This window comes from Erinaceus europaeus, chromosome 4, assembly GCF_950295315.1.
Source record: "Erinaceus europaeus chromosome 4, mEriEur2.1, whole genome shotgun sequence".
NCBI classification, from domain to species: Eukaryota; Metazoa; Chordata; class Mammalia; order Eulipotyphla; family Erinaceidae; genus Erinaceus; species Erinaceus europaeus.
In genome coordinates, this window is record NC_080165.1 from 143,077,591 (window position 1) to 143,095,896 (window position 18,306).

At 41.3% G+C, this 18,306-nt stretch overlaps 1 protein-coding gene and 1 pseudogene across 1 annotated transcript in view; one reads left to right on the forward strand and one right to left on the reverse strand.

Annotated features, from left to right (window-relative positions):
- SEC63 (SEC63 homolog, protein translocation regulator) overlaps window positions 1–16,682 on the forward strand; it is a 55,331-nt gene extending 38,649 nt beyond the window's left edge. The window contains exons 14-21 of the mRNA XM_060190668.1: window positions 786–868; window positions 5,003–5,062; window positions 5,230–5,403; window positions 6,596–6,754; window positions 8,312–8,413; window positions 12,554–12,652; window positions 13,548–13,652; window positions 15,550–16,682. Coding sequence (XP_060046651.1) covers window positions 786–868; window positions 5,003–5,062; window positions 5,230–5,403; window positions 6,596–6,754; window positions 8,312–8,413; window positions 12,554–12,652; window positions 13,548–13,652; window positions 15,550–15,693 — 926 coding nt within the window. The 3' untranslated portion in view covers window positions 15,694–16,682. The remainder of the gene's footprint in view (window positions 1–785; window positions 869–5,002; window positions 5,063–5,229; window positions 5,404–6,595; window positions 6,755–8,311; window positions 8,414–12,553; window positions 12,653–13,547; window positions 13,653–15,549) is intronic.
- LOC132538166 (RWD domain-containing protein 1-like) lies at window positions 10,192–11,218 on the reverse strand (annotated as a pseudogene).
- Window positions 16,683–18,306: the final 1,624 nt, after the last annotated feature.

Below are 18,306 nucleotides of genomic sequence, written 5' to 3' on the forward strand. Positions count from 1 at the left end.
ACTCATGAAGCTTCTCCGCACGATGCTCCAGCTGGGAGCTGGGGGCTTGGACTGAGTGTGTGCTCAACTGGGTGGCCTGCTTCCTGGGACCCCCAGTCTCACCACCATTTCACTTACTTAGTTACTTATCTGTTTATCAGGGCTCTGCCCAGACGTTTTCAGGTAAAGAAAGACAGAAATGAATGACGAAGAGGGAGGCCTGGGGTTTGAGCCTGGGCCCCACACAGCATAATGGTCTTGCAAAGAGACTCTCATGCCTGAGGCTTCAAAGTTCAGTCTCTGGCACCACCATAAACCAGAGTTGAGTAAAAACATCAAACAACTTTAAAAAGTATATATATATATACATATATATATAATCAAACAAATAAAACAGTGCTTCTCCAAAGAAAGCTATTACTCTGGCCCCAGAACTTAGTTTCTGTCACCATGAGAGAGGTGATATAATCCCATGTTAAACTCTGTTTGAAAAAAACTGATCTGAAACTCGGCAGTGCTGATACCGCCATTATGTGACCTTGGACACTTTACTTCCTTTCTGATCTTCTCCTCCTCTACAGTGGAAATAATAATGTGTCACAGAAGTAGTTTAAGGATTAAAAGAGTTCATTGCTGAAGTCATCTACTAAGTCTTACGTAAGGTCAATGTAAATTACTTTCTATTGCGTTTAAAATATAGTGGGCTTGGAATGCTATTGTACCAGAATAATTTGTTAAGCTTTGTGGGGTTTTGCTGTTTCCATTGATTTATCACATTTGATTTTTCTTTTCCCATCACCCTACAGTATTGGATGATGAAGATAGCAACAACATTACAGTAGGGTCCTTAGTTACAGTGCTTGTTAAATTGACAAGGCAAACAATGGAGGTGAGTAATATTTGAGTTTTTTTTATATTTACCTAATTTATGAGAAAAAGGAGGAGAGAGAACTAGAGCATCATTCTGGCACATGCAGTGCTGGGGATCAAACTCGAGCTCCTATGCCTGAAACTCCAGTGCTTTGCCCACTGCATTAATGTGTATTTTTATGCTTTCAAAGTTGCATGTCTGTTGCCCCAAAGCAAAGCACTCTGGGGGGAGGGGATGTGAAGGGGTAGAGAGAGAGGGTCATGATGCATAGTAAAGGACGCAGGTTGGGGGAAGGAGTGCTTTGCAGACACCTGTCATGAGGGGATGACAAACTGTCCCATGTGTCAGCGACTGTCTGGTAGACTCTTATCCTCACTAAATGACTTGGAAAAAATAAATTAGATGTTAATTTTATGTTCTCATTGTAAGTCACTTAAAGTGTTAGGTTAATCATATAAAAACTTGTTGGGGCAGCAGTAGATAGTATAATGGTTATGCAAAGAGACTCTCATGCCTGAGGCTCCAGAGTCCCAGGTTCAGTCCCCTGCACCACCATAAGCCAGAGCTGAGCAGTGCTCTGGTGGAAGAAAAAAAAAAGAGAAAGAAAGAAAATAAGCTTTTCAACTTATGTGGGGAAAAAAAAAACTCAGGCAATGCCCCTATCTATCTATCTATCTATCTATCTATCTATCTGTCTATCTGTCTATCTGTCTATCTGAACTAAAATCACTTAAAAGCCCTACCTATGAGATTCTTGATTTTGAAGTTCATCCCCTTAGATACTCAATATATGAATATCTATAGTAAATATGTTTTTTTTTTTATCATGAATTATCACTGCTCACTAATTTCTCCCAAGAAACTCCTCAGTCTCAGATGACCAGAATTCTATCTTAAGTATATCCTTTCATATCTTTCTTCTGGGCTTATACTGTGTGGACCTTTACAGCACGTGGCTTGTGCACGCGTGCGCGCACACACACACACACACACACACACACACAAACACACATATACACACACACGCACACACACACACACGTGCTTTTTTTCTTTTCATTCTTTTTCACTGAATCTGTATTGTATTTGCTTCTGTACTGTTTTGCTCATTTTCTATTATAGAAATATATTATTCCCAAGTTACCGTTATACTTTATATTTAACCAGATTGTAGTATTTCAACTCAATTTATTCAGTTTGTGGTAGATCTTAAGTTGTCTCTCCTCTTGGGTCTCTTGTCTGTCTGTAGGAAACAACCTTTTTAAATCCATGTCTAAAATGTCTGGTAGTAAAAACATATGTTGTAGGGGCTGGGTCATGCTGCACTTGGTAGAGTCCACATGCTATAATATTCAGGGATACGGGTTCAAGTCCCCATCCACAGGGGAGAAGCTTCATGGGCTCTGAAGCAGTGCTGCAGCTGTCTGTTTCTCTCTCACCCCTTCCTCTCCTCTTTGTCAATCTCTCTCGAATTCTCTCCAATAAATAAAATAAAAAATTAAGTAGAAATTTAAATCATACGTTGTAAGGTATATAAAGATGTTGGTTTCATGGTAGCCCATGAAAGATGCATGTGTTGCATGGATCTGCCAGGAAAATGGAGTGTCCTAGACAGTGGTCGAGATGGGCTTAGAGTCCACCTCTACTAGTTGGACCTTAAATTTGTTGTTGGGTGGCTGACACTCTGGGGTAATTGCTAGAAGAAAAGCAAACCTGCCCTGGAGGAGGGGACAGAAAAGAATCAAGTGCAGGTTTCTCTACTTAAAAATAGGACGTCGTATGAAAACCTTATAGAAGCCAACATAAAGCTGCTATCATTAACTTCTACATGGAAAGCCGCCTATTAAATTATGTGAACTAGTACATGTCATTTTACGTGGGCATAAAGTAAAGACAGAGCAGCCTTTGAAAAGTTGTTCGCAGTGAAGTTACCACACTTGCTGCTTGGGGTTTTCATTGCCTCTAGAGTAACTCATTGCAAAACAAATGGTGAATGCTATTTGCATTTTTTACCTTTTGTTATAAAGCAAAGTGGCATGAGCAAACTCTGGAAAAGCAGAGATCTCTGTGCTTATCTTCCAGTCTTTAAATGCACCTGCTCCTGCGTGGTTTAACACTAGAATCCAGCTGATAAATGAAGAAACGGGGCCAGGTGGTGGCGCACCTGGTTGAGTGCACATGTTACAGTGCACATGGACCCAGATTTGAGTCCCCAGTCCCCACCTGCAGGGGGAAAGCTTCACAGGTGGTGAGGCAATGCTGCAGGTGTCTCTCTGTCTCTCTCCCTCTCTATCTCACCCTTCCCTCTCAATTTCTGGTTGTCTCTATCCAAAATAAAAAAAAATAAAGATAATAAAAAAGTTTAAAAAAAAATGAAGAAACCAGCATAGATGAGATAATTAAAGTAGGAGTTGCCAGACAGTATATAAAGATCTGTGGATCACAAGTATTTTAGGCTTTATAAGTTATATAACTTCTAATATTACTGAACTTATAATGGGCATGGTTATAGTCTAGTAAAACTGAGTTTCAAATGCAGGCAGTGGCCCATAGTTTGCTGACCCTTCAATTGGGTTATCAAGAGTCAAGCAGTTAGAGTTGTTTTTATTTGTTTTAATAATTTGAGGACATTTATTAAACATAATGCACTGTTGTCACCTAGAACTCACTGGAATTTAAGTCCTGAATTTATCATTTCTGTGATGTTTTAAGTAAATTAGATAGTGGGCAGTTGTCTGGTATGTGGTTTCTCTTGATGTCCCACTTCTTGGGTATAAAGCTGTCTACTTCATTCACAACAATGAATAAACTAATACCAATCTTGAGACTTTCAGTGTTAGAAATTTCTGCCTGTGAGTGAAGTCATTCCATATTCATCTTCCTGTTTCTGACTTATCTCACTTAACATGACCCTTCAAGCTCCATCTACGATGGGCTAAAAACAGCAAAGTCATCATTTTTATTTTATTTATTTTTAATTTCTTTATTGGGGGATTAATGTTTTACAGTTGACAGTGAATACAATAGTGTGTACATGCATAACATATTTTTTAAATTTTTATTTTTAAAAAGGAAATCTTGACAAAACCATAGGATAAAAGTAGTATAGCTTCGCACAATTCCCACCACCAGACCGTGCATAACATTCTCAGTTTTCTTTTTCTCTCTCTTTTTTAAATTTATTTTTATTTTACCAGAGCGTTGCTCAGCTCTGGCTTGTGGTGGTACAGGGGATTGAACCTGGGACTTTGGAGCCTCAGGTATGAGAGTCTCTTTGCATAACCATTATACTATCTACCCCTGCCCCATTTCTCAGTTTTCCACAGAGCAATACAACCCCCACTAGGTCCTCTGTCATCCTGTTTCCAGGACCTGTGCTCTCCCAACCACCCATCTCTTACTTTGGTGCAATACACAAACTCCAGTTCAGGATCTACTTGTGTTTTCTTTTCTGATCTTGTTTTTCAACCTCTGCCTGAGAGTGAGATCATCCATATTCATCCGTCTGTTTCTGAATTATTTCACTTAACATGAATTTTTCAAGGTCCATCCAATATCAGCTGAAAACGGTAAAGTCACCATTTTTAATAGCTGAGTAGTATTCCATTATGTATATATGCCACAACTTGCTCAGCCACTCATCTGCTGTTGGGCACCTGGGTTGCTTCCAGGTTTTGGCTATTACAAATTGTGCTGCTAAGAACATATGTGTACACAGATCTTTTTGGATGGGTGTGTTGGGTTCCTCAGGACATATCCCCAGGAGAGAAAATGCAGGGTCATAGGGTAGGTCCATTTCTAGCCTTCTGAGAGTTCTCCAGACTGTTCTCTACAGTGGTTGGACCAATTTACTATATTCAGATTTCTATAACATTAACATATATCTCATTGCCTTGAAAACAGAAGATAAAATCAGAACTGAAATATTTTTGGTTTTGTCACAAATTTACAATTATAAAGTCATTGTATTTACAAATTTAATCAGACCATCCTTTTCAAAATATGTGCAAGGTAGATGTGGGAAATTTCAGGAGTTGACTTTGCTGTATTCTCTTGTCATTGCCCTTAGACCTAGTCTTTTCACTAGTTAAACTTGACTGGCACTATCAGTAGAGGCTGGCAAACTTGAGATGCTTTTTTCTCTGCCTCTAGGAAGTATTTGAGAAGGAGCAGTCTATCTGTGCTGCAGAAGAGCAGCCCACAGACGATATGGTGAGTAACTGAGTCTTCTTTCTTGCCCGAGTGAGAGAAATGTCTAGTTGTGACTGACTTGCGTGCATGTGGGAAATAATTGAATTCACAGAAACACTGAGACTGGCATTTCCATCAGAATATTGGAAACTGCCATTATAACACCTCCTGTATGTTGTGACTCACAGCAGGGCGATACCAACAAGAACAGGGCAAAAGCAGTATGGCAACAGAAGAGTAAAGGGCCCAAGAAAATGGCTAAGTCAAAAAAGAAGAAAACTTTAAAAAAAAAACCTGCACCTGCGACCTTATCACAGTCAAAACAACAAAAGCAAAAGCAGGCAAATGGAGTTGTCGGCAGTGTAAGTTTATTTTTGTTATTATTGACACGCAGGAGCAGGGAGATAGTGGGCTTGTTAGGCAAGGACACACTTGCTTGAGGCTCCTCCACCTTCTCCCTGTTGAAAATGTTCTGTGTGATGTTGACTCCAAGTAGACTGTGGGCACCCTTATCTTATTCTCAGGGAGGAAACACACATTTTACTACCAAGGGTGATATTAGCGCCAGGGTGTTTGCAGTTTCAGTAAGTGCTCCCTTCTGTTCTCAGTTTGCCGAGAATTTGCATCATGAATAAATACTGAATTATATTAAATGATCCCCACCAACAGGGTAATTATATGATTTTTCTTACTTCTAATGTGGCAAATTATATCAGTGCATTTACAAGAAGTTCACTCTTCTTGCCTTTCCTGAACAAATCACATTTGGTATAATATAGTATTAGAAATTTAGATTTTAAATACTTACCTGGGTTTGATAACATTTGGCTTGGATTCCTGTGCTTTTCCGAGAGAATATCAGTTTGCCATTCTCCTTTCTTGCAATAACCTCGCTAGGTTTTGTACCAGGTTCATGTTGACCGAATTCAACAAATTGGAGCATATTCTCTTTTTCCTGTGAGAGTTTTATAAGATTAGATGTATCGCTTTCATATTGGAAGAATTCTCTAGAGAAGCCTTCTGTACTTAGAGCTTTAAACAAATTATCTAGCTAGGATTCATTTCTGTAACATGATCTGCTGCTTTTCCTTACACTGGTTTTAGTAAATTGTAGTTTTCATGGAATTTGTCCATTTCCTCTAAGTTGCCAAACTTGCTGACATGAAGCTACTCATAATCTCATAATACCCGTTCCTAATGTCTTAGGGGACCGTAGTTATGCCACTTTCATCGTTAGTTTTGACATTTATGTATTCTTTGATTAGTCTTACCTAGGGGGGGTGCATTAGTTTTAGTAATGTGTTTAAGGAACCATTTTTTGTTTTGTTTAAGTATTCTATCTACTTTTTTTGGTAGTTAACATTGGAATGTTCAGTCTGTCCACATAACTATACATAAGAATGTTAATCGTTCTCTAAAGTTCTGTTTAAATGTTGAAAGCACAGCCTCAAGCCACTTTGATTGCAGTGGCAATGTTAGGTCAGCTCCAGGGACTCAGAAGGGTATTTACTCATTGAGATAACCACGACTTTTGCGGCTGCTTTTCCCTTTTAGGAAGCTGCAGTAAAGGAAGATGAAGACGAAGTTTCAGACAAAGGCAGCGAGTCTGAAGGAGAAGAGACCAATAGAGACTCCCAAAGCGAAAAGGGCGACGGCAGTGACAGAGACTCTGACCGAGAGCAAGATGGGAAACAAAGCGGAGACGATGAAGCAGTAAGGCCGCTGCAGATGAGCGCCGCAGTTACGCCTCGGATTATTGCTCGGGGGCGTGGGGGGTTTTGGCCGTTTTAAATTTGCTTGTTTGACTTAAAACAATACCAGTACATTTTATACTTTTCATTATTTTGAAAGGACATTTGTATGGGCTAGTGGTCAAAGATATAGTGTATATCTATGTATATCTAATAAGGGCCGAAGATCCTACTGTTCTTACTGTTACATAGATTAGGGCCTGGGACTGGAAGTCTCAATGATTACAGAAGTTTATAGTAGACTCTGCAAGAGGTTGGGTTGAGGGAAACACTTGCATTTACAAAATTCCACTTTGGCATAAGAGTTAATAGAAGGCATTAGGAAAACAGGGAGTCTCTAGGGAATTTATTATGATCGTGAAGATGTAGAGACTAGAAAACCATCTCACTGCACGGCATCTAGTTGGCACGATTTTATGAGAAGACTGTAAGAGTATGGCATGCAAACAACGACCTTTAGGTACTCACTGCAAATAAATTGATCTGCCCTCTCCTTTTGGACTGGTACATTAACCTAAAACTACCACTTGCAGTGTCGGAGAGAAAAAGAGGGTTTTAAACAGTCTCCGAGGCAGAAAGAGAAACCAAAAACACAATGGAATGGGGAAAGTCAACGAAGTGAGCGCCCAAGGAAATAATGTGCCTGTCCTTGGGTGGGAGGGGAGTCGGGGGACTGTCGGCAGCAGTTGCTAGCTTTTGACTGTCTTTGTACTTTGGAAATTACGATTATGATTATGCCAGGGAACCTGAACTCATCAAAGCAGTTGTGATACCAGCCTGCTTTGGGAGAGAATTGATGGCATTCTTCCTGAGTATATTAGGCTTAAAAAAAAGGTGACTTTTAGGGTTTTGACAGATTTGTTTCTCCAGAAGACTAAAAACATAGTCTACACCTAGTAACACAAATAAAGTAATTACTTATTGCCTGTCATATACCACGCATTATGTTAGTTAGATGACAAGAACATAAAGCCAAAAGTGAAGAGCTCCTACTTTTTATGTTGGTCAGTTGCAAATGTGACACGTAAATAAATGTTATAGTTATAGACATGTAAATAAATGTCGTGGTATGCACATTTTATGCCAGGTGCAGTGATAATAGAAAGAAAAGAGTAATCCACTGAGTGGATTCCAATTCCTGAAGTGGAAGGCAATTTGTGGTACTTCACGCTTTAACTGACCCTAGAGGAAAGGATAGGAATTTCCTACGTGGGAGAAAATGCCAAAACGGGGTTTAAGAGCAGTGAAACAGCTTGGCGAGTTCAGAGCAGTAGTTTGACATGGGGCAGTGAGAAGTGCCGGCAGGATTAAAAGACCGGGGTCAGATCGTGAGTGAGCATAGTTGACGCTGAGGAGGTTAGGTTTGATTTATGACGGGGGTCTTTGCGAAGTTTGATGACATTTGTGGGACTGGACTCAGTGGTAGTTAGCATTCTCAGGAATAATAATTGGATGGAGGTGGCAACTCCTCAGAATGGTCGAAAACATACTTGATTTTAAATATTTTAATTTCTACCAGGAGTGGCAAGAATTACAACAAAGTATACAGCGAAAGGAGAGAGCTCTCCTGGAAACGAAGTCAAAGATAACACATCCTGTTTATAGTCTTTACTTCCCTGAGGTGAGTCACACCTAGTGTTTTTCTTTCTTCATTCACTTTCTTTTCAGCTGCTTCTCAGTCACCTGTGAGTTCTGGTTCACAGGTGCTACGTGTGGCCTGTCCTTGATGGGCCACCATTTATTCATTGGCTTAACCCAAGCACTGCTTGGCTCTGACTAGTAGCGGTGGTGCTCAGAGTCAAACCTGGGCCTCTCCCACACCGTTCCTGTGCATTATTCTGCACACCTTCCAGTTGCATTGTTAGTAGTGAATATTCACTGGTCTCAATATTTGTGAGTCTCATTTAACCAACAAGCTTAGGAGAGGAGCGGGAAAGACACTCTTCAGATGTGGAGGGCTATAGGAGAAACACTTCTGTGCAGGTCCTTGCGCTTTGCGCCTTTTTTTTCCCCCCTTTTGTTGCCCTTGTTGTTTTTCATTGTTGTTATTGATGTCGTTGTTGGATAGGACAGAGAGAAATGGAGAGAGGAGGGGAAGACAGAGACGGGGAGAGAAAGATAGACACCTGCAGACCTGCTTCACCTCCTGTGAAGCTACTCCCCTGCAGGTGGGGAGCCGGGGGCTCGAACCGGGATCCTTGTGCAGGTCCTTGTGCTTTGCACCATGTGTGCTTAACCCTCTGCGCTACCGTCCAACTCCCCACACACTTTTGAACATAGCTTTGCGCTTACGTTTCTGCTCTGGCAGTGGTGGTTCTGACAATGAGATGTCAGGACCATTTAGATAGTAGATGAACTGGCCTGTTTTGGGACATTTGCTCGCTTCTGTGTACCGTGTATCCCAGCCTGTATTTTTCTTGCCTCGTTGCAGTTCATCTTTATAACACAGCGAAGAGCAGGGTCCAGAGAAGTAAACAGTCCTGATTCGTGTGGCTTTAAAACAGGCATTGGCAGACTAGACTCTGCAGGTGTATCTGATCTGCCTGCCTATTTTTGTGAAAGGAATTTCATTGTAAATAAAGTTGTATTGGAACGCGTGGCACATTCCTTTTTTGTGCTACAGTGGCGGGGTTGAGTAGCTGTAGCAGCAGCTGTGTGGTCCATGAAGTTCTCCTGGGGTCTGTTCTCGCCCACTTTGTACCAAGCGTAGACACACTTAGATATATCATATGTCTATTGTGTTAGTCTTCATCGTTGACTTAAACAAAAATCAGGCTAGTCTTGCCCTTGTGTTGTTGCTACTGTTTTTTTAATGCCTTAGAACAAATGCAATAGACAGTGCACCTGGCTTTCGCTTAAAAGCATTTTACCAGTGACACAGTTTTTAGTAAAATGTTCCCCCCCCAGTATCACTTTATTGAGGAAATGTTGATTTATAGAGTGTTTGTTGTTGCAAGGGTACATTTCCTATAAAGTTATTTTTAAAATCTTGCTTTGGATCTTGAATAGCCTGGAGGTTATTTTGGTTAGGTGCTTAAACTGTCTTAGCATTTATTTTATTTTATTTTAAATTAAAAAAAATATTTATTTATTTATTCTCTTCTGTTGCCCTTGTTGTTTTATTGTTGTAGTTATTATTGATATTGTTGTTGGATAGGACAGAGAGAGAAATGGAGAGAGGAGGGGAAGACAGAGGGGGGGAGAGAAAGACAGACACCTGCAGACCTGCTTCACCACCTGTGAAGCGACTCCCCTGCAGGTGAGGTGGGGAGTTGGGGGCTTGAACCGGGATCCGTAGGCTGGGCCTTGCGCTTCACACCACCTGCGCTTAACCCGAGCATTTATTTTATTTTTAACTTCAAAACATTTTAAATAATTTTAGATACCTTCTCTCCTCACTTTTTTTTTTTTTTCAATGTTTACAGTCAGTTTATTAATAAGTTCAATGATGAAAGCTATCAGAAGAATATTCTCCTGAAAAATATTTTTTTTTCTTAGAAAAAAAAGGATGGAAAATTAACACCCCCTCAACATAGCCACAGATGCTGTGGTAGTCAAGCCTCTCCGCAGACAGGGATAGTCCTTCAGTCAGTCAGTCAAATCACTTTCCGGGTCAGCAGGATTGTAGTCTGGGTCATCCTCATCATCCTCTAGCTCCAAGTCATCCATTTCCTGGAACAAAGACTTGTCTACTTCCATATTGTTTCCTGCATCTTCCAAGAACTGTATATCAGATGTGTCCAGATTATGGTCTGTTTCAAACAGTTGTTTCCCACTTAGTTTATTTTTCCCAGCTTGTTCTTCTTCTTTCATTCGTTTCTTTTTTAATTTCGAAGAGTTCTGCATCAAATTTGGCCTTCCAACTTAAGAAATTCTCAATGGTAACAGGAGTGCCATGAAATAATTGCTTTTCAGCTTCTTCTGCTTCTTTTTCTTTTTGTTTCTTTTCTTCTTTTCTAGTTTTTATTTGATCTACTATTTCATTCAGTTTTTCTTGTACAGCTGTCACTAAAGTAAAGATCATCACCATACCAAGGTTTTCTTCTGCCTGTAATGCTAATAATTTTAAAATGTCTGAGATATCACTGTCATCTAGATTTTCCTGGGAGAGTATTTCATGAAGCGGGGCTTCATCTGGGTATTTTCCACTGTATGTAAACTTGAGAGTAGTCTGGACAGTTTAATCATTTTCTCCAGCCTCAGAGGTCACAGTAATGGTGAAGCTGGGTGGGTTTTCTGATAATACTGTGAAGGAGTCGGGGTAGATGGACTCCAGAGCCTCCAGCTCGTTGCGCTGCTCCTCGCCGTAATCTGTCATCGCGGCCCTTGCTCCTGCCCATGGATCTCTTGGAAATGCGGACGGCGCGCTGCCGCGGGGCTGCGATCACACCAAGCGAGGGAGCCCTCTCCTCACTTTTTAAACACAAGTTACTAAGTAGGTGAATCAGTCATTGTTTAGAAATTTAATAGTGGGGAGTTGGGCGGTAGCACAGTGGGTTAAGTGCACGTGGTGCTAAGCACAAGGACCGGCGTAAGGATCCCAGTTCGAGCACCGAGCTCCCCACCTGCAGGAGGGTAGCTTCATAGGCGGTGAAGCAGGTCTGCAGGTGTCTTTATCTTTCTCTCCCCCTCTCTGCCTTCCTCTCCTCTTTCCATTTCTCTCTGTCCTATCCAACAATGACATAAATAACAACAACAATAATAACTAAAACAACAATAAAAAACAAGGGCAACAAAAGGGAAAATAAATATAATTAAAAAAAATTTTTTTAAAAGAAATTTAATAGTGAGAGAGAAAGATACCTGCAGTTCTCTGTTTCACCACTTGTGAAGATTTCTCACTTTAGTAAATGGGGCCTAAGGGTTTGAACTTGGGTCCTTGCACTGCAATTTGAGCTTAGTCAGGTATGTGCCACCCCTGGCCCATAAGCCACCATTGCCATGTGCTATAGTTTAGTGATGGCCACTAAACACATTGAGATCTGCTTCTTTCAGGCCTCCCAAACTCCCTTGGGCTTCTCATATGCGTACATTCTGTCAGCCATTTCTTTAATCATCTTTTTTTTCTGATCCTAATATGTTAGGATGTGTAACTAGAAATGCCGGGCTTACGAAAATCCTGTGCAGTGAGAGGTATTAATAGTTTATAGCCTCCACGAAAATCTCTTATAAGTGAAGTATCCACTTAGGATTAACCAAGAGTGTTTCGTCCAAGGCCCATCAATGGGGCTTAAGTGGCCATTTGAAACCCCAGATGTGCATACAACATTCTTGGGCGGAGGGTGGCTCTAAACTTGTTAAATTTATTTAGTCAGCAAGTTTTATTTAACATCTGGTTTTTGCCAGGCACTGCGTAGCTGGTGGAGATGGAAGCAAATAAAAGAAGGATGATGGGGGTTGGGCAGTGGCGTACATGGCGTGAAGCTCAAGGACTGGCATAAGGATCCCAGTTCGAGCCCCTGGTTCCCCACCTGCAGGGAGGTTGCTTCACAAGTGGTGAAGCAGGTCTGCAGGTGTCTATCTTTCTCTCCCCCCTGTCTTCCCCTCCTCTCCATTTCTCTCTGTCCTATCCAAAAACGACATCAGTAACACAAATAATAACCACAGCAATGATAAAAAAAAAAAAAAAAAAACACCAAAAAAAAACAGGACAACAAACGGGGAAAAAATAGCCTCCAGGAGCAGTGGATTCATGGAAGGTAAGCCAAAAGTGCATTTCTCTAGATCTTTCCGATTATTTACACTTTTGTTTTTATTGCAGGAAAAGCAAGAATGGTGGTGGCTTTATATTGCAGATAGGAAGGAACAGACGTTAATATCAATGCCATATCACGTGTGTACACTAAAGGACACGGAGGAGGTAATTGCTCAGCACGGCTCCAGTCTTTGCAGAGGCGAGGCAGCTTGCTCTTGTCCTCCTCCATTGAAACACTTTTCAGGATCACTGTCCTGTTTGGCTTACGGTATTGCGCCCACTAAGACACATCCTGTAGCTACTCACTGGGCCGCCGGGGAGAGCTCAGCAGAAAGTATCTGTAGAATGTGCAAAAACCCGTTTGCGATTTTTTTAGGGGGTTTACTATTATATCTTAAGAACACATGCCTTTACTCTTCCTCTCCAGAATTTAATTGTATTTATAAGAATCTGATTTTGGGGAGTTGGGCGGTAGCGCAGGGGAGTCGCTTCACAGGCAGTGAAGCAGGTCTGCAGGTGTCTGTCTTTCTCTCCCCCTCTCTGTCTTCCCCTCCTCTTTCCTTTTCTCTCTGTCCTATCCAACAACGACATCAATAACAATATAACAGTAAAACAACAAGGGCAACAAAAGGGAATAAATAAATATTTTATTTAAAAAATCTGATTTTTACCCTCATTGTATTAGAGCTAGGATTTATACTTTTTTGTCTTAAAAACCAATGTAAGAACAGGGAAGAGTAATCTCTGATAAAACCTATTTTATTAATTACAATATTAATTTTACTACTGTGCCCTACTTCTACTTGAAATTGCTGAGTAATATTCAGCATGGAATATGCTTCTCATTGTGGCGGCGCTAATTAGCCTTGCCAAGCCTTCCTGATTCCGTTTCCATTTCTAGTCCGTGCTTGCTGCTGTTAGCGGATCCCCGTGCCATCTGAGCCACCCAGCTACTAAGTACTCTGGCGTAAGAATTTTAAGAAGAGACAGTTGTTTCATCCAGTCTTCAAAATGCACACTTCAAAAGCTGTTTTTACTTATTTGTTTTTTTATCTTCCAGGTAGAACTGAAGTTTCCTGCTCCAGGCAAGCCTGGGAATTATCAGTACACGGTATTTCTGAGATCAGACTCCTACATGGGTCTAGATCAGATCAAAGCGTTGAAGGTGAGAGTACTGGGCAGTCAAAACTGTGCTTGTTTGTTAGCGTGGATGGTTGAGACAGTAGAGGGAGGGAAGGTAGCCGTCTCATACTTGAGTTAATTCATAGATTTATAATTTATGATTTAATATACTAGAGGGAAAAGAGGCCGTCTCATGCTTCATAATTTAATTCGTAAATTTATAATTCAGCATGCTAGAGGCCGCCTCCTACTTGACAATTGATGTAGTTGGTAGACTGTGCAAAAGTCTTCCATGCGTAATTGAGGTTCTGAGGTCTTCAGTTGCCAACTTTGTGTATGTGTATGTGTTTTCCCTTTCACTTTTTTGATCTCATTCAGAGTAAATAAATAAAATAGTAAAAAAGTACAAGTTGGGGGAGTCCGGCGGTAGCTCAGTGGCTTAAGTGCACGTGGAGCAAAGCGCAAAGACCGGCTTAAGAATCCTGGTTCGAGCCCCCAGCTCCCCACCTGCAGGAGGCTCGCTTCACAAGCGGTGAAACAGGTCTGCAGGTGTCTATCTTTCTCTCCCCCTCTCTGTCTTCCCTGCCTCTCTCCATTTCTCTCTGTCCTATCTAACAATGATGACATCAATAACAATAATAACTACAACAATGAAAAACAAGGCAGCAAAAGAGAAAATAAATATAAATTTTTTTTTTTTTTTTAAAAAGTACAGGTTAAGAACTTTGGATGGTGGCCTGGGAGGTGGTGTAGTGGATAAAACATTGGACTCTCTCAAGCGTGAGGTCCTGAGTTCAGTCCCCAGCAGCACATGTACCAGAGTGATATCTGGTTCTCTCTCTCCTTTCTCATGAATAAATTAAAAAAAAAAACAGCTTTGGTTGTAAATTAGTGACATTTCAATATGAATTAATATGGATTAACATTACAGGACCTCACCAAATGGGTTACATTTGCTTTAGATAAATTCATGTTTTCCCATAGACCTATTCAGATGTCTATTTCTGAAACCAGTTCACTTTTTTAATCAGCTCAGAGTTTGCACTTTGTATCCTGTTTAAATACACTTCCATCAGTACTGACCTTTTCACTTGAGGTTTTTAAGGCATGCTTCCTGTTCGAGAGAGTAAAGGTTGCCGGAAGCATTGTTGCTATGCATAGGAGTCTCGGTGTAGAGAGAGCCAGTCACCGTCTGCTGCTGTTCCCATGAAACTACCGGGCTTCTTTCTATCAACCATAGAATTGTACTTAATTTGCAGGCTGGAAAAAAAATCCCTCTTTGAAAGTCAGGCTTGAGTTTTTCTTCTGTCCATTGAAGAGTTAGTAAGAGAGGGGCTGGGCGGTGGCACACCTGGTTAAACACATCACAGTGCACAGGCTCAAGCTTCACGAGTGGTGAAACAGGCCTATAGGTGTCTCTCTGTCTCTCGCCCTCTCTGTCTCCTCCTCTCTTCTCAGTTTCCCTATCCAATAATAAATTAATTTTTAAAAAAAGATTTTTAAAAAGTCAGTAAAAGGTTCTTGCTCAAGAATCACACTTACTAGTTCATGTCAAGGGATCAGTGGTATATTCTCTCTGGGCTCAGGTCCTGGACAGCACCGGGGGAGCTCAGTGAATGACGGAGCAATTCTGTAGTAGTTCCCTCTTTCCTTCTCTGCCCCGAAAATAGACAAGAAAATGACTGGGGGAGTTCACTTTGTGGGTTTACTCCCTAGTACCGACATGCACACACGCACACACTTAAAAATTGCATGTAAATGTCAGTAGGATTGCCTTTTTGATTTCTTGAGTGTCAGTTCTAAATGAATATGTTAAATTAGAAGTATACAGAATCTGTTTCTTTATAGTTGTTGTCGTAGGAGTAAAACTTTTTCTCTACTAGGTATTTCTGCTACTCTTCCTCCTCAAACTTATGCTATCTCTGTTTAATTTCTTACAGTTGGAAGTTCACGAGGCTAAGCCTGTGCCAGAGAACCACCCACAGTGGGATACAGCAATAGAAGGGGACGAAGACCAGGAGGACAGTGAGGGCTTTGAAGACAGTTTTGAGGAAGAGGAAGAAGAGGAGGAAGATGATGACTAAACAGCAGTATAAATGGACCACAACATTTGCACATATTTGCTGTCTGGGAAGTGTATAATAAACCAGAAACAGTGCAGAACTGATGTTGAGGGAGGTATTAGTTCTTTCCTAGAAATGGGTGCATAATCTATAACTAGGCAGTGGTGGTACCTCGGCATGGTCTGAAGCAAAAACTGCGGGGTGCTTGTCAAAGCTTGTCGAGTGTGGGAGGAAGCATACATGTGATCTGGAAATAAGATGAGGCTTTTGCTGTCACTGCCGGAAGTGTGGGCTGTGCATCTTCTGTTCAGTACATGATCCCAGTAAAAGTAAAGGCACATGGCAAACGATCTGTAAGTGAGCGGCTTTTCTTTGTTTAGCTTTAGTTTTTAGCAAACTACTGAAGTATGATAGACACCACAGATACGTCCTAAGTAACATCCACTCAAGTTTTGATCTTTCAGTAAGTTCTATCATTCATTGACATTTTGCAGTGATGCAGGACTATAGTAGCTCCATTCATACTTAAAAATCTTTTATTTTTGCCAATTTGGTCAACAGTTGGCATCTCTCACCATTCCACATGCCACAGGGCTACACTTGGAGAATTTTTGTTTTTTTTGAATTGCCCAGTTACCAGATTATAAAAGTAACGTGGTGGCATAAAACATTTCTAAGCCCAGTTTAAGCAGATGAGTGCGGGACCTGATTCTTTTTTGAGTTAAAGGTCTTAAAAGTGATTATGGGACCACATGCTCTCTGAAATTGGTGACGTGTTATTAAACCTTTATTAAAAGGTTCATTATAAAAACTGAAATAGATCCTTAGCTTTTAATCTACCTGACTTGGATCATAAGCCTCTGAAGGGGGAAGTGTGTGTGTGTGTGTGTGTGTGTGTGTGTGTGTGTGTGTGTGTGTGTGTGTGTGTGTACACGTGTGCGTGCACAGAGGAGACATTTTTGTATTCATTTTGGACTCCTGTCAATAAAATAGAAGTTTGATGCATTGTATGTTTGTAGTGGTGTGTCTTTTTACTCCCAGAGGAAGCATATAATAGGATAACTAGCGCTACTTTGAACTAAAAATTCAGTATCGTAGATTACTGCTGAGTTGACTGCTGTTTGTGTAAACTGTAGGAAAGCTCCTGAGTGGGGGATTTCCCCTGGTGCAGAGCAACTAGGAAGAGCTAGTGCTTACAACAAGGAAAGCCATGTCGATGATGATTCTTACTCATTGGGGCAAGGTGAATTTTCATTGCAGAATTTGGAGGAAGTGTAAGTCTGTAATAGAGGGTTGGCTGTAGTAATTCTCTCCTATCTCCAAACAGGCCAGAGTGTTGCTAGAGTACTAATTTGTGACCTTGTTTACTAAAAGGGTGTCACTTGCCGTGCAAAATCACTACTGGTGTTTGCTACTGCAGTAGTTGGAAATAAAAGTTTTAAATTACCAAAAACACAAATAGTTTTCTGGGTTCTAAATTTAGGATTAATATTTCCTGTGGTATGGCTGGTGTTTGTGGAATTTCCATCACACGCTCCCTCCCCTGCCTCTCCCCCCTCCCCTGCTCTCCTCCCCCCCCCCCCCCCCCACTCCCCACTCCCTGCTCTGGACAGATCCCTGCTCTGGGCCGACCTTTTCAGTTTGGGAGGGAGGCACCATAGCACCAAAGCTTCCAGGCTAGACTCAAATCTGGGTCTCACACCTGGTGACACAGCAGGTACACTGTCCAGGTGACTGGTTTTGCCAGCACCTGCTTTTCATCTTACAGGCATAGCACGACCCTTGGCAAGCAGGAGGGCCACTGAGGGTGGGGTCGATCTTCCTGCCAGGTTTTGCTGGGAAGCTGCAGTTTGAGGTGTGGCTGTTAACCTTATGTGGAGGGGGCTGCGTCACCCTGTAGCATCAGGCTTGAGAAGGTAAAGAGAGAATTGCTGCAGAGGTGGGGATGTGCAAACAATACAAGGGGGGACATTTGGCAGGGGCTGGCGTGGGGAAGAAGATTGGTTTCAAGAAAAGTATCTTTTATAGGGACTTTATTTTTGCCTTAAGGCATTGCAGTTGTATTCAAACAACCGACTTCTTTGTATTTAAAAGTCTGTGGGAAGGATTATTTCACAGCTGAAGTAGCTCACCACAGAACTTAGAAAAATAGCATCACTGACAGAAACCCCCACTAGCTTTCCTTTGTCCTCTGTGCTATATAGATCAACTTCCCAACCAGATACATTTTCCTCTTTCAGGAAAGAATGACATGAGTCTCCAATTTGTGACTCATCTCTGCAGTAAGTCACTGAACTCTGAATTCTCATTGCGATGCAATAACTTACTCTGGGTTGCTTCTAATTGGATGGAAGTTCTATTTTATTATTATTATTAATCACCATTTGTAATCATGAGAATTATTTTGGGACACTTCAGTGTGTTAACTTCAAAAAAATATGCTTCTGATGTGGTTTGGTGCCAGCACTAAATCCACCTCTCCAGTGGCCATTTCCCTCCCCTCCCCTCCCCTCCCTCTTTCTTTCCTCTCCCCCCCCCCACCCCGTTTTACTTGATAGGACCAGAGAGTGTGCCCTCAACCAGGTGCCTCACCACCTGGTCCCCCAATGGAGATTCTTGACGAGTATCGATCCA